The sequence below is a fragment of the Mastigoproctus giganteus genome, chromosome 9 (genome assembly GCF_048544385.1).
Source record: "Mastigoproctus giganteus isolate SK-2022 chromosome 9, ASM4854438v1, whole genome shotgun sequence".
Taxonomy (NCBI): domain Eukaryota; kingdom Metazoa; phylum Arthropoda; class Arachnida; order Uropygi; family Thelyphonidae; genus Mastigoproctus; species Mastigoproctus giganteus.
Window position 1 is genome coordinate 179,475,623 of NC_143583.1, and position 17,224 is coordinate 179,492,846.

Below are 17,224 nucleotides of genomic sequence, written 5' to 3' on the forward strand. Positions count from 1 at the left end.
GACTGCTATGCCAACTGAAGTTGGGTCGAAGACGTGTCTTAGTCTTGAGTGTTTCTCATACTATAAACAAGGACCACTAACTGCACTGCATGAAATCGTGAATACTGTGTTCCATAATAATATTTTGAACAATATCTGTCCTATGTTGTGACAGTTTGATAGAAATGAAATACATAGTAACATAGTTTTAATTGTCAAGCGGCTCCAGGGGTCCCCCTCCAACTCCACATAGTAGCCCTGTCATGTATAGAGTCTGGAATACAGCAGGATTGATCCATATTGACCTAGAACATGAGCAAATTAGCACAAATACTTGTGTTTTATGATATTAATTATATTGATTAGGTTTGTGCAGTTGTGTTGTCCTGGCCATTTAGCCATGGGCCCCCCCTGGCAGGACCCCACTTTGCCCATAATTACCTCAGGGAGGTAGGTAAGGTAGTAAAGGGCTTAAGACTGGCTGGACCTGACAGGATCACCTGAGCTTTCTACATCAGGCCAAAAAAAAAAAAAAATGTTGGATAAGTGTGCAGGGAGATGGGGAGAAAAGGATGACCTTAGTGAAGGCAGCTTCCCAAAATAAATGAACAGAGATCAGATGAAATAGGAAAAAGAGTAGGAGGAGGGAGTACCCAAAGCAGAAAGTCATGGGCAAAGAGAGTGTTCTACGAGGTAGCCAGATGGCATCCTGTGCTGGGTGAGCACTAGCAATCCCATGATGTCTGCAAAAGTGCATAATATACACCTTTCACATCACAGAGTGACGTTTGTCATTTCCAAGAGTCAGTCTGTTAGTAGAGCACCTAATCATATGGTGAAACTTGTAATCAGTTCCAGGCAGGGTCCACATTTAGAAGGGATTATATACTGGCATCTGTATTTGCATTCTTAGTACTGATATTTCTCAGTAGTGTCCTTTGAAGGAGGAAAGCACTTTGGGCACAAAGTAGGAGAGGGTGTTGTAGTGCTGCTCAAGTATGAACATATGTTCTGTGCCAAACATGCAGTTATTGTACCATTGTGATGACATTGGTTCAGAGGTCCTAATAGTGGGGGCAGGAGTACAGAATGTGCTCCCAATCTTTCAGTCCACCACAGGAGAGCACAGATAGTCTTTAATACCCGGTTGAGTGGGTCTGAAGTTGAGGGAACCATGTCCTATCAACATAAATGTGATGTGAAGCCTCCTCCCTGGCATGAACCAGGGAGGAGGCTTCAGGTTGGTTATGCTAATCTGGGGAAGAAATCTTTTGGTGGTTGCACCTTTGGTGGTATTTTTCCATCTAGTATGCCAGATACGTTGAGGGTGGTTAGTGATATTTCCTGCTTGATGTTAGCTGTATTTATAGTTATATTTAGAATATTAGTGGGTGTTCTTTTGTGCAGTCTACAAGAGTCCATGGTGAATGAGCTCCAAGTCCGGGGGAGAATCTGGAATACAAGTTCAAGGCATATTTGTTTAATTGTGGTCTCCAGGGTTCCCCCTATATACCGCTATAGCTTCTGAAATGGCAAAAGGCCAAGGCCGGCAAGTGTGTTGTGTTGAGTGCCGGCACCTGACAACTTTGCAGCCAGGGGGAAGGGGCACCATGTTCACTGCCCCCTGACTCCCAACCTTGGCCACGAGGAGGCATGCCAGGGTCCACTTTTAACCAGAGACACTTACTGGGATTACCAAAAACCACAGGTATAAAAATACATTTATAATACTGTGCAAAGTGGAGGGTTTAATACCCCAAGAGCATTTTGTTACTTTCATTAGTTTTCCTGTTTGCACTTTTATTTTCTGCAAGAGATATTTTGCATGGGAGATGAAATTTAATCTGGAATCCAACATTACTCCAAGATATTTATAAACACTTACTAATTTAATAGGTTGGGCTGATAGTGGGAGACCTGTTTTGATCTAATCGTCCTTTAAAGAGAATTTGCTTTGTTTTAGCAGTGGAAATTTCTAATTTGTGCACTTGACACCAGTTGTTCAAATAAGCAAGCACTTCATTTGCCCTAGTTTCAATCTGAAACCTTGAAGTTCCATAAACAATGACGACCAAGTTGTCAGCATATGCAAATTTCAGGATGTTTTCCTGGTTGATATTAAGCCACCCATCAAGGAAAACGTTTCAACATACAGGTCTAAGAACGGATCCCTGAGGACAGCCACGAGTGACTGGTCTTGCCACAGAACTGTATCCAGAGGAGACAACAAGACACCAGTCCTGAAAATAGAGATCAAACGGTAAATGGGAATTGAAACCTCAGCCTCCCGGAACCTCACTAGCACACTGGCACCAAACGGTGTCAAAGGCCCCTTTGAAGTCCACAAGGAGACTGAGGACATATTTACTCTCAGAAGAAGAAACCGAGTCCAAAACCAATCTAATAGCATCCACAGTTGACTTGCCTTTCACAAAGTCAAACTGAAATTGATATGCAAGTTTTTACTATGATAATTTTTCAAGAATCTCATAAGCTTTCTAGAACCTTTCTGAAAACTGGAAGCAGTGCAATGGGACGATAAGATGAAGTTAAATTTGCAGGATTTTTGAGAATTTTAAGGTTGGCATGCTTCCAGAGAACCGGGAAACACCCTTCATTTAAACAAGTATTAAAGAGGTTTATAAGTAACAGTGGAAAACAAGTCCAGATTCTCTTCATTACAGTAACTTCGATAAAGTGCAATCCTGGACACTTTCCATCTTTCATGGAGGAGACAGCATAACCAATTTCATCCTGCGTAAATTCCTGCTCCTCGGCAGGGCCCTCATAAGTTAAGTGTTCCATTCTGAGCCTTGTTTGTTCAGAATGCTCCGGTACAGTATAATCTTGCTTGATCAACTCATCCAAGATGGAACTCATGGATTCTTCCCATGTAAGTGATTTGGTATTATTTTCTCTCAAAACAGGAGAAAAGCTAGATGGGTGGGTAAAGTGCCTGCCTGGCAACCCAAAGGTCGCGGGTTCGAATCCCGCCTCAGGCTTGGATCAAAGTACTGCAAAAACCTTGGGAGATGCATTATGGCCACAGAAGCCGATGTGCCAACAACTACCAAAAAAAAAAAAAAAAAAATCTCTCCTGGGTGTAATTTGTCAACTACGAGTTTATACGGCAAACCCCAAGGATCCTTATCCAAAATGGACTGGACAAAGCTTTCCCACGCAGAACATTTCTCTCTGTAAATGGAGTTGAAGTATCTTTTTTGGGCATCCCTGTATAATTCATTTAGCCTAGCAATTCTTCCAAAGGTCTATAGTTTCTTCTATCTCGTAACTCCTTCCTAGAGTTTTTTAGGTTTTTACGAAGATCAGTTAGAGATTGTGACCACCAAGGGACTGAGTTATGCATCATCTTTTTCCTTCCTAGAGAATTATCACAAATAACCGCAATAGTATGCATTATTTCATCAAGTTGTGGCTAAAAACCAAACAACCGGTACGATGGATGTTTTCCAAGCAAAACGCTTCTTTGATGTTCTGATCAAAGAGATTCCAGTCAGCTTGAGCAGTTTTGTCTTGAAAAATCACGATTAAATCTATGACTGTCAAGAGATAAAGAAGATACAATATTAAATGAGATAAACATTGTGATCGCTGCAAGAACAAGAAGAATGGACTTTCCAATCCGCCAGGCAACGACCAAACGCTCTATTTGATAAAGTAATGTCAAAAGATTGCCCGGAGGCAGAAACGAATGTTGCAATTTGGCCTGGAGTGTTCCAGAGAGACTGCCCTTTGACAAGAGAAATTCCTCCAATGGCACTGCCTGGAGATCAGTTGAGGGACTACCCCACATGGTAGAAGATGCATTTGCATCGGTTAAAATGATAATTTTCATGCCAGAAAGTTTCATTAAAGCATCTTCAAGGTAATCAAGAAAGGTTCGATCTGTTGGTTAGCCTGAGAACACTGCATATAGAGTGAGATGAAATACAACTGTCCAAAGAAACCCTCCAGACAGGCACATGCTGCGTGATCACAGCAAAGTCCGTTTATCCTTGTAACGGTAATTTGTGGATCTGTAACAACCAAGGCCGCCCAACCCCTTGCCACTGCATTTCCACCCTCACCAGAAATTTGAGTGTTGGACTGCACAATTTTGCATTGGAAAGGGAGTCCCTTAACCGTTCCCTTGTAGGAATATAATTCCTGTAATCCTAGGACAGAGATTTTTATTGTTCAACAATCAATTTAGATACATCACTCATTACCGAAGCTGATCGTTGACAATTTAATTGCACAACTTTGAATACCGAACTTAAATTATCCATATTGGATGGATAATTTAAGTTGGTTCTTGATTTATTCAGTTCCTGAGCACGTATGTACTCGGGACATTTTGTATCACGGAAGGAATGATTAGCTTTCTTTTTTCGTAACCTGCAGTTTGGACATACCAAGGGAGAGTCTTTATTGGGACAAGTCTCAGTCTCAGTCTGGGACTGAGACTTGTCCCAGTGCAGCAGAATTGATTCAGATCGACCTAGAACCTGAGTAAATTGGAAGAAATACTTGTGTATTTTTTTTTTTTTTTTGATATTTTGCTTTTTTGATATTTATGATATTAATTCAATTACTATCAGCCACATGTGTTATGATTGTTATATTTTCCATCTATAAAAATTCTGGATCTGACCGAGCCTACATGACAACAATCTATATAACAAAACAATGATTATTTTTGATTGACTAGTTTACACTGAGCTGGCTCTGCCCTACCTAATATCTTGTGGGGCCACCTTTTGCCTTTAATACAACCTGTACACACCTTGACACATGGACTCCACAATGTGGACAGGGTTCCAAAAATGATTAAGTGGTTTTAGATCAACTGAGTTGGGTGGCCATAGCAGGAGGTAAGAATTCATCGACATGTTCCCTGAAACTCGTTAGCAACTCTTCAGGCCTTTTGGCACACCACATCTTGTTAATAGATGCCAGAGTTGCTTGGATACAATTATCACGAAGGGGAAGATAGGCATTCTCATTAAGCCGTTGTTTAATGGTTATCAAAGAATCTAGGGCATGCCATGAAAACAGTCTACATGTCGGTAGTCCAGTGTTAGTTCTGATTCAAGGGGAACTTTCCTGTGTCGCACATTGAACATGGGTACCTGTGATGGTAATCAAATGGCTTGGCGCCTCCGTAGCAAGGTAGGAAGGAGCAGCAGTGCATAGCACACGCTTCTTGATTAGACCGGGGTTCGAGCCCATCACCACCAAATACGGAGGATGCGGAAAGGCCAGGGAATGACCACCGCATATTCCGGAGCAATATGGCCTTAGTTGCTAATGCTCCTAAAAACCAAATAAACAACAATCTAATGGCTTAGCCTATGTGAGCTAAAGTTCATAGAATAGGCTATGGATATTAGTAGTAGTAGTAGTGGCATGTGATGCAAGAAAGCAAATGTATGAGCTTATGCAGCTTATGCAGCATCAGCCAAAAAAAAAATCACACCATTCCCTCCAAATGCCTGTCCAGTTCCTCCTTAAATTTATTCAACCTATCAACTTCCACAACGACAGATGGAAGTATGTTCCAGCAATTAACCACCCGCTGGCTAAAGGCAAATTTCCGCACATCTAATCTACATCTGTCTTTTCTTAATTTGAATTTATGCCACCTTACGTTCGTAATCTGAACGAGTGGAAGGATCCCATCAGAATTCAGCGTGCTGAACCCATTCAAGGCCTTATACACCTCAATCAGATCACCGCGCAGGTGCCTAGTCTCCAGCCACTGCAATTTGCAGAACTTAAGCCTCTCTTGATAAGAGCATCCCTTCATTCCCCTCACCAATCTTGTTGCTCTTCTCTATACACGCTCAAGTAAATCTACATCCTTCCTAAAATGAGGCCTCCAGACCTGTACGCAGTACTCAAGGCGTGGCCTGACCTGACCATTGCCTTATACAGGGGGATAATCACCTCCTTTTCCCTGCCAGCAAAATTCCTATATATCATTGACAAAACCCCCATGACCTGCCCTGGCAGCCTGTCTGCGTTGCTCAGAAAACTTCATATCTGCCTGCACAATTACTCCCAGGTCTTTTTCATTTTCTACCACCTTAAGTGTAGTACCACGCAGTTGGTACGTTTCTCTGGGGTTACTTCTACCCATATGCAGTACTTTGCATTTGTCAAGGTTAACTTCAGTTGCCACTTCTTAGTCCATCTGCCCAAATTATCTAGATCCTGTTGCAGTAGCACACTGCCATTACTGTCATTAACAACCCTGCGAACCTTTGTATCATCTGCAAACTTCGACACTAAGCCTGATATACCTTCATCAATATCATTGATAAATATACAAAACAACAGTGGACCCAACACCGAACCCTGTGGGACTCCACTAATAACATTAGTCCAAGAAGAGCAGCACCCATTGATTACCACCCTCTGTCTTCTCCCACTTAACCATCCTTTTATCCATTGTAGCAACTTACCCTTAATTCCATTCTGCTCCAATTTGTACAATAGTCTTCCATGCGCAACAGTGTCAAAAGCTTTCCTGAAATCCAAATATATGATATCAAAATTATTTTTTGTATCCAGTTCCTTTGAAACCACATCACAATATCCTATCAAATTTGTCAGACAAGACTTTCCCTTAACAAACCCATGCTTTGTCTGAATTATTGCTGCAGTCTTGTCTAGATGATTCTGCAATGCATCTTTAACCAGCGACTCCATTATTTTACCCGGAACAGAAGTTAAACTAACATCTGTAATTACTCCTGTCACCCTTCTATCCCCCTTTGTGAATTGGGGATACATTTGCACATCTCCAGTCCGTGGGAACCTCCCCTCAGTCCAAGGATGCTCTCATAATTATGGCTAAGGGTTTGCTTAGTTGCTTTGCCGCCTCCTTTAATATAACTGGATAGATCCCATCCACCCCAGGTGCTTTTCTTACGTTTAACTTCAACAGTTTCTCTTCCACTTTGCTCTCAGTTATTACAAAATCATTAAGTATCCTGCTACAATTTGATAACCTTCTGCCATTTTCAAACCTTAATAATTCCTCACGTGTGAATGTAGATTCGAAATACTCATTCAGTTTGTTTGCTATCTGGGCAGGATCATCAACAGTCGAACCATCGATGTTAAGTGGACCAATCAGATTCATCCCCTTCCTTTTAGAGTTTATATAAGTAAAGAAATCCTTGCTGTTTTTCTTAGCATCTTTTGCCAAGGATTTCTCGTAATCAGCCTTCGCCTGCCTAACCTCCTTTGTAACTTGGTTACAGATCAACTTGTAGCTATCATAGGCTTCTGTGTCACGTGTTAATTTGTATGCATCCCATGCATTTTTCTTCTCTGTTACGAGTCTCATTAGTTCGTTTGACAACCATTTAGGCCTAAACCTTGAACAATATTTCTTAATAGGTATGAAACTTTTAGTAGCATACACGATTAATTCCTTGAATGCTTTCTACTTAGAATTTACTGTTGGTAACATCATCAGTTGATTCCACTGTACATAATTTAAAAACTGTCGGAGACCACTGTACTCGCCTTTACGGAAGCAAAAACCCTTTCCTTTACCCCTGATGGTAATTAAATCTTTAAGTAAATCCCACATCAGTACATTGTGATCACTGCCACCTAGTGGTTCTTTTATCTGCAAATTCCTAATACATGAATGATCACTGCTGATAACCAGATCAAGAGTATTACTTTCTCTGGTTGCCTCTCGAACATGCTGCTGCAGAAAACAATCATCTAATAAATCCACAAATGTCTGACTAGTGTGTGAGTGCCCAATCCACAAGTTCCAGTCAATATCTGGGAAGTTGGAATGCCCCATTATAAGACATTCCGATTTACTAGCCCACTCTATTTCTCTGTACAATTGTTCATTGTACTCATTCGAGTCATTACGCCTATAACACACTCCTACTCTTATTTTTGCTTTCGCAGTGCTTGTGTCACACTAAACTGACTCAACAGTGCACTGTTCATCTATATCAACTGGATGTACTTCTTTTGATTTTATGTTTTTCTTAATTAACAGCATAACACGTCCTCCCTTCCTATCCTGTCTATCCTTTCTGTGCACATTGTACTCCCCAAGTTCCAGTTCGGTATTCCTTATATCAGTGTGACACCATGTCTCTGATATCCCAACAATATCCGCCTTTGATGTCTTGACCAACACTTCAAATTCATCAAATTAATTTACTATACTTCTAGCATTGGTATACATGCAAGCATACATGCTCCTACTCCTATTCTTTGTTACCCTAACACATTCCATATACCCACCCGTTCCACGATGACCGCCACCCGTCCCTGAAACCCCCAACACCCCACGTTCCAGGTCGCTACTTATTCTAATAGAAGTTGTGCAAGAATCACCTTCACCTCTGCCCACGGCTACTGTTAATCTTGCTATTCTTAAGTTGTACTAGATGGTTAGCTAGATCATTTTGCTGCATCGCTGCTGTGTTACAAGATGAGACACCACTGGCATCAACTACCCATGGCTCTCCCAACTATGACCTTTGTTCTACCCCTATTGAGCTAGTCACAGTAGACTCATGATCACACAGAACGCGAGCATTTAACGGTGTTGGGTGTCTCCGTGGGTACCGCAGGTTATAACCATCATCCTCCCTACATAGGATGGAAAAGGCCTAGGCTTGAATCCTTTCAAACGAGGACGTTTGATTAACTTTTTTTACTCAATGGCTGAGTAGTCAGTTCCAGTCGTGGGCAGCAAGGTTTTTCTCCCTGAAACCCAGGATTTGTTTTTCATCAAAAAAAAGTTTTGCTGCATTGTGCATTGTTGCTGTGTTACGAGGCGAAAAACATGATGCTCACCATGGGCGTCAACCACACGTGGCGGTCCCAACTTTGACCTTTGTGGACTCCTGTTGAGCTAGTCATTGATAGAATTATGACCCACAGAAAGGGAGCATCAGTGACTAAGACCACATTGCCCCGTCTATTAATGTCTGTAAATTGCATGTGTTCTGTGGTCGATTTTCTGTTCGCTGGACGAGACTATGCTACCCTCGCATGAGACCGACTCAGCTGTGTTGTGAAAACAGCCAGTAAAAATTCCTCATGTCATCGATGGTACTCAAACTCAGGTCTTTTCCATCTGATGTGTGGAGGCCGGTGATTCTAACAACTGTGCTACTCACGAGGGTAGTGATTCTTAATGCAAGGAGAGACTACCGATAATCATATGGAGAACGTTGCTTCCTCTCGTTGCCTCTGTAACATATTGGTGTACAAAATAGTCATCCAATAAATCCACAAAATTCTTCCTACTGTGTGAGTGACTAAAGCACAAGTTGCAATATCCCTAAAGTTAAAAATCTCACTTTATTATTATTATTAGCCCTATGGTGCAGGAAGCCTGAGGCTTATGCTGCACCAGCCAAAAAAATTTCTGAGTTACCCTGAGAAACAGAGAGAGAAAACAAGAGTCAGAAGTAGAAGGGAATCACCAAGAAAGAGAAGAATGATGATATCCAGCTCAAGGCCCTGGGTGTGCCAAGCCTATACTTACCAGATGTGAGTCCCTGGGTTTACTGGCCCACTATATGTCTCTATAGTTGCTATATCCATCATATTAGACTCCTAGGACACACCTACATTCATTTTGGTTTCCCAGTGTTTATGTCTCACTAACATTGCACCGTTCACTCATGTCAAATGGATTCACTGGCTTAGATTTTATGTGCTTTTTAACTAAGCATATAAATCCCCTCCACCTGCCCTTTCTTTAAAAAAACTCATATTAGGGCTACCAGAAAACAACTCATCTCTTTGTTTTGTGCACTCCGCGCAAGTAGCACAGTGGCTATAACCACCGTCTTTCCCACACCGGGTGGAAAGTTCTCGGGGCGAATCCCGTCAATGATTTGTTACTCGGTCTCAGCTGTGGATGGCAACGTTTCTCCCACTGATGCTCGATATTTTCGCCTAGCAAACCAGGCGAATCCATCGGAGACAATTTTTGGACATAATATGCATGGCAGATGAAAACGAAACCTCAGCTGCAGATAAACGAAAAGTTCTGGATATGTGAAATGTTGGGAACTTAGGGTAGACCCTGCCGACCTGACGTCGGCAGGGTCTACCCTAAGTTCCCAACGCGGTTCTCACCTGGACTCCATGCAGCATACCTTCTCACCGGACATGGCGCCATCAATGCCAAACTTTGCCTTTTGGGAATTGAAGAGGACCCTACCTGTGTTTGTGGTGGTCTAGAGAGCTGGCAACATCTAATGTATGATTGCCAGCTTTATGATGACCTCCGCAACATCTTAATAACAAAGATCCTATATTGTCCTAGAGGACGGGAACACAACATACTGGAAACAAAACAAGAGTACTTGGCTTTCTCCTGCTACGCCCAAGAGCTCTTCGCAAGAAGACGAGTGCTCGCTGCAATGGAGCAGAACTGAACCCTATACATGACAACCAGGAATAACAACTGAACCTACTTAATAAAGGACAAGAACTGACTTGACTAAACTGGACGGGACCTTGTCCCATGAGTGATATCCCAAATGGGAACACCAATGCCACTGAAGACCAACTGCAGCTTGCTGCTCGCCATCTTGGCTCTCAAACCATGCTCCCTTGCATGGTCCTATCTTTTCCTCTCTCCCCCGGCAGGGGGAGGGGACGGTATCTTCCGTCCCCTCACCTCCTTGCCACTCCCCTCTTCGCCTGGTGGGGCATGGGCCTGCCTCGCCGATTATCTGAGGTCGCCTTCTCTATCGTCCCTATATTTCTGTCTTTTCCCCCCAGCCTTCTGTCTCCCCCCACCTCTACCTAATACGCAAGTGTACACCCCACATAACTTAAAATTTAATAATGACTAAATTTAATTGCGTTCACACTGAACTCATTTGGCCTTTCTACACAATTTTCTTAACCCCCACTGAGCGAAAATTTCATTTTATTATATATATATATATATATATATTTTTTTTTTTTTTTTTTTTTTTTAAGGTCCTAGCCACTGAAATCTCAGGAAATTAGGTGGCAGGACCTGCCAGAGTAAATATTTCAATACTAGTGTACCTGCCTCCACGAGGCATAGTGTGGACAACGTTGGGCCCCAGCAGGGGTCTAGCGGCTAAATGGCCAGAGGAACAACGATACACAACACTACACTCATACAATATCCATACACTTTTAAATCTCTGGCCTTTACAGTGAACTGTTACACCCACAATGAAAGCAACGCGGAGATGGGGGAAACCCCTGGTGCCGTTAGACACGAACACACACTATACTATGTGAAACGATATTTGTCGGGTTTTTCAAAGTAGGTTGCCTGGAACCATACAAATACCGCTATCGACGGTTCTGCCTAAGTTCGCTGTCCTCCGCAATAGTATAGTGGTTCTACTTGTTACTTGTGTGGAGCGTTTGGTTTCGATTCCCGTTTTATGGCTGGAGAAATATCCGAAGTCCTCAATTGAGGTTGTAATTATCCGATCTCACGAGAGGATGTAGGGTTCTTCGCGATGAGTTATTCCACATTTTTCAGTCTGCATAATATGTCAATCAACCTGTGAACACCCACTGCTACAGACATAATACAGAACTGCACAGTGTGGTCTACGTCGCCGAAGCGACTAAATCCCTACGACAACGTTGCGTAAGTAGCTAATATCTTTTTAAATTGTATAGTATTAGCTGGACAGTTGTTAACGAAGCTCCTATACATTTAAAAATTGGTACGCCACTGTTTCGAAGTTTACGGATTTCTCCATCAGCTGATGAGTGGTCTCTATTAACAAATGTATGCCAAACTGTGAATAATATATTTTTTACTCTAAGTGAACAGTCAGCAGGGTATGGAAGTAAAACTTACATTTACAAACAGTGCCGGCCTTAGCAAATGCGGAGTTCCATTGGAGCATGCGGGCAGGGCCCCTTGAAAAATTCAATATTAATCCTTCAATATTTTGAAATAATGAAAAACTAAAACTATTAATAATTATTTAGTATTTTATATTATTACAATTTGTTAACAATTGACCAGAAATGTTGATAATATAAGCAAAACTAATCAGAAGGATATTTTTTTTCTTGCCCATTTATCGGCAAAATCTTTGAAGACTTTCTCAAAATTTAAATTCTTTGCTTCTTCTCCTTATGGGCTGGTGAGTCTCTGTTGAAGCGTTGTCGACATTATATATGTTTTAATTAAATGATTTGTATAATTTATAATTTCAAATATTTATTATTTAATTAATTATGTTTTAGTAAACTTTAATCGGGAAAAGCTTCTTTTCCCAGATGCTACAGTCACAAAATATTCTTAGTGATATCAGAAAATTCGAAAATCCAGTGGCTCTTTCATTAGTTGCGAGAAATTATAAAATATTTAAAGGATTTTCGAAGCACGATTCTGGAAGAATATCTGCCACCTTCACAGACTTGACCAATTCGTTGCCCTCAATGATTTTAGCATCTGAAAGGGCGATTTCTAAATCTGCAGCATGTTTTCTTAACTCATCCTTTGGAATTCTTAGAAATTTACCCAAGAAACCAAAAAGATTATTATGTTTTATTAACTACTAGAAATATGACTCTAGAGATTGTCTACGATTTTAATAATTCAGTTTATCTTGTAAGCTTCCTTAGGATTTGTTATAGGTTCATCAGCAGGCTGGTAATTGAAGTGCCTCTTTCTTTTTTGTAATCTTCTTGTGAGAAAATCTTGAGATACTTCCAATTCTGTCTCAAGTTCTGTGGCACCAACTAGTCTGCGTGGATAACACAGTGGTATCGTCACCGTTCTCCCCCCATCGGGTGGAAAAGGCCGCGTTCGAATCCCACCGACGATGCGAGGAACTTTAATGGGATTTTTTTTTTTTTTTTCACTTCGTGCCTGTGTTAGTCGGTCTCAGGCGTAGATAACAAGGTTTTTTCCCCAGTAACTGCGTTTTTTCCGTCCAGCAAAACGGGAATCAACCAGAGAACACACAATTTACAAACATAAATATGGGTTTATGTAATCAATTTCGGATAATAATAATTTTTTTGTGGCACCGACTAAGATTTGTTTAAAGCCAGTCTCTCTATACTTTGACATCCAGTGCAGAAGGTTTTTAAATGAAGAAAAAGAAAGAGCTTTTTAAATGAAAGAAAGAAAGAAGAAGAAAGAGCAAGATCTGTAGAATCACTTTGCAGTTCTTTACTTATGTGAAACAAAAAAATCATGCCAAGATACTAAAGAAACAAGAAACTTGTATTCCTTGATCTGGTTGCCAGTGATTCAGCTTCACTTCTTGCTTGGGCATCTTATAATGCTATTGCCAAAAGCGCATCATCGAAATCACCAACTTGATACTTTACACTGCATTGGACACTCCCAACTTGTTTCACAGAGAAGCTTTACAGAAAGACCACATTTTTGGAAAATGACAATTTCTTTATTGAAGCTAAAAAGAGCACGTACAGACGTTGAAGTATCCCAAAAAAGGTTATTGCATCAGGACAGATTTTGTCCATATCCCCTAGAACTAGATTGTAACTGCGACAAGTAGACGGTGTAAAAAATGTCCTTGAATTTTCCTGTAAAAGTCCTGCCTTAACATCTGAAACTTTTCCTTTCATACTTTGTATTAGCTCCAGTGTCATAATCTTGCCCTCGGATATTAGTTATGTCTAATCCTAATATTTCGAATTCCTCTTTCAGCACATTGTACATTTTTTTCTCTTGTACTGCTCTTTACATTGATAAATTTTATGAACTGTTCATACACACTGACTGGCGCACTGGGGAACGTTCCATTGGAGACGTATCTAATTGTTCGAGACGTTTGTTCTTGATAAGTGCCGGATTAAGGCACAAGCTAACAGGGAAGTCGCCCGGGGGGGGGTCATTCTTACAGGGGTTTCAGAAATTTTTTTTTTTTTATTAAGGTCTCCCGTCATTGATTACATCTACCCCATGTGTTTTTGTGTCTGTAAATTGCGTGTGTTCTCTGGTCGATTTGCCTGTTGTTGCTGGACGAATAACCCCAGTTTCTGGGGAAAGTACCTTGCAGTCTATGCCTGAGACCGACTAACTCAGTCTCGGAGTGAAAAACCCCATTAACGTTCCATGCATCATCGACGAGATTCGAACCTGGGCCTTTTTCACCCGGTGTGGGAAGGACAGATGATACCACTGTGCTACCTGCGCAGATACAGGGGCTCCAGAAGCTGATTATAGCTCGGAGTCAGCGCCTTTACCCAGATTTCTAGGATATGCAAAGGGCGCCAAAATAATCTTTCTGCTCGGGGCACAGGAATACCTTAATCTGGCCTGAATTTTGGTGTTCATAGGCCCTAGGCACTTTTATTCCGAAATATGCTTAAAAAGGGGATAAAATGTTTTTATTCCCTTTTCAACTATAAAGATGATAAACCACCTCAATTGACGAAGTGACCAGCACTTCAATTCTTCTAGTTTTGAGAACAGTCGTTGAGACTGCGTGTTGAATTGAAGCTCCTAGAGTCGATTGCGCACGTTTTCTCAGCTCATTTTTCGTTAGTCACAGTGAAAAGAGTGAACTGTTGTTCTTAATTTTTCCCTTCCTTCGTAGGCCCTAGGCACTGTGCCTACAGTGCCTAAATTGAAATCCGGCCCTGTCTGGCCTTGTTCCTGATGGCCGATATTGGATGTACAATCAAGAATAACAGCAAAATACTCGGCGGATTTTATTGCACTAGAAAAATAGTTTTTCTGTGGTTTCTCTTTTCCTCTTCCTTTTAGTGTGGTCGCTTTGTGTGTTTTTATTCTTTTTTTATATTCTAAAAAGGAATTATAAGGCAACAGACGATTAGAAAAAAAATTCTTGCATGTTTTTGTTTCAACTTACTTGTTGTAGAATAATGAAATTTTCATTAAAAAACTGCACTTTGTGCTTTATCAGCGATCAAATGTGGAACTCCATCATTCATTAAACTATAAAGCTTCTTATACTGTATTTAGCCTGTTTAACAGGTGGGTGTGAGAACAATAAGAAAATCTGTTTCATGGTAGACTCTCATCGACACCGCTAATCGGAGTGAATGTTTTACACGCTTGATAAGAAGCAGACAGGGACTCTCAGCCTTTAATTTCTTATACGTCATTGTTAATTTAAACCATTATGAATGCATTGTCAGTACAAATGCAATAAGTTGGTGCAACTTTAATCCATTATTTCTTAGCGATAATTTCAAAGATTCATATATTTCTTCTGAAATGCATTCAATGAGTTCGATTATGTCAAGAAAAGTTACCATAAATCGATTCTTGAAATTCGAATAGTACCGTATTACTATTCCCAACATTTTTATAACGTTAATGTCATTACTTTCATAGATAATTAAACTGAGGTTTCTATTTCCTAAATCAAGTTTTAAATTATTCACGAAATGTGGTGTTATAGCATTGCATATTATTGAAGTACATTTTGTTCTTCCTAGTTTGAAATCCTTACTTACCCTACTGTCTGAAAAACGAAATTCACAAATGTCACTCAAATGATCAACTACTCAATGCACCGTGGTGATCAACTACCCAATGATCAACTATGATCAATTACCCAATGCACAGCTATGAAAAATGCTATGCTGCTTTCTGCCTTTGTACCTTCTGTATCGCAATTTTCTTGAATATTACGAATTTAATAATATTCAATATATAATATTTGAATATCGCAATTTTCTTGAATATTATGAATTAAAAAAAAATAATAATAAAAACATTATTTTTGTCTGCGTCCTTTGTACTCATTAATAAAATGCTAATCATATTTTCTAAACATATGTAAAAAAAAGTCATTGTTTCGGGTTTCACAGGAGCCCTTTAACTTAAAAAAAAAAAACCTTTTCCTTCTCTTTTTTCTTTTTATTTTTCATCTATTCTTTTTTCGTTTAATTTTATGCCAAGCGAGGGTACAATCGGCCTAAGCCGGCCCTGAATTTACGGACAGTATACACGGAACAATATGGCCTTAGTCGCTGATGCTTCTAAAATCCTACTACAACAACAAAATAAAAATGAGCATTTCGTCAAGTTGTCAAGCGAGGCGCTGCAGACACTTTGTGGAAGTTGGCTATCTGTATTTATCCGTGGCTTTCTTTAATCGTTTGCCATTAATGATACTAATAATGCCATTCTGCTTGTTGTGGATAGATGGCACCACCACCACCACCACCACCAAACATTCAATGCCTAGTCGATTTCAGTTGATTTAGCGGAGATGCGTTGTGACGTTTGAAATGACTTAAATTTCGCGTTAGTAGTTAATTGGTGCGAAGGGTCGTGCAGTTTAAAAACATCCCTTTAATTAATATGGCTGCTGAACAAGTTAACATGCCTGACAGACAGTTTTTGTGGAATTCTTTTCAAAGGTGTGCCTAACCTTAATTCTGTTCATGATTGCTTTAATTTGTTAGAAACTTAGTCACCCAGTGAATAGTGGCGTGGATTTTCTTGTGGTTGATTTTAACGAAACGACGAATTATATCCCCATTTCCGTTATTTACTTTTATTATTATTATTTTTTTTCGGTAAAGATTCAATATCGGGTACGGCTAACAAAAATGGCGGCGAGGAGATGAAGGGGAAAAGCAGTGATTGACGGGTTTTGACTCCACCCACTCACTGCGTTCCCCTTCCTCTCCTCGCCCGGCGGAGGCGAGGAGTAATTAAGGTAATTAAGAATGTAATTAGGAATTACTAATCAGCCAATGAGAAGGCTCAGAAGAGGAGGAAAGTGGCCACGTCACTTTAACTTTCACTTTATTTTTCAGAAAAAGAAATAACTTTTAATTTTTTTTTTCTGGGGGCTCTGCCCCCAGACCCCCGTCAATGTGGGGGCTCCAGCCTCCACACCCCCGGAATTATTCAGCCGATTAAATATTATTTCTTTTAAATTACGATGGTAATTAAAACAGATGATTAAACCGCAACCACGTGATATCAAAACACAAATAACAGGTACGGGTAACAGCACTTCCATCTTTCATTAATTTAATTTTTAACATTCCCGCACTGACATTTTCCGTGGGGTTGAACTAAGAAAATAAAAAAAGTAATTTAATCAATGGCCGAAATTAATTTAATTTTTTTTTTTGGGGGGCTTTGCCCCCAGACCCCCGTCAATGTGGAGGCTCCAGTCATTATCGGGTGACACGCACTGCGACACGTGTGACACGCACTTCGTGGCACAGTTGTCAGTTGTGATCGTGAGGACGTAATTGA

The 17,224-nt window shown here is 40.5% G+C and overlaps 1 protein-coding gene across 2 annotated transcripts in view; it reads left to right on the forward strand.

The window, feature by feature from the left end:
• Positions 1-16,175: 16,175 nt before the first annotated feature.
• The window catches only part of LOC150080916 (programmed cell death protein 6-like), an 80,733-nt gene continuing 79,684 nt past the window's right edge, over positions 16,176-17,224 (forward strand). For both annotated transcript variants that reach the window (XM_090381232.1, XM_090381233.1), the window contains exon 1: positions 16,176-16,371. In XM_090381232.1, the coding sequence (XP_090237358.1) occupies positions 16,313-16,371 (59 nt within the window). In that variant the 5' untranslated portion in view covers positions 16,176-16,312. The remainder of the gene's footprint in view (positions 16,372-17,224) is intronic.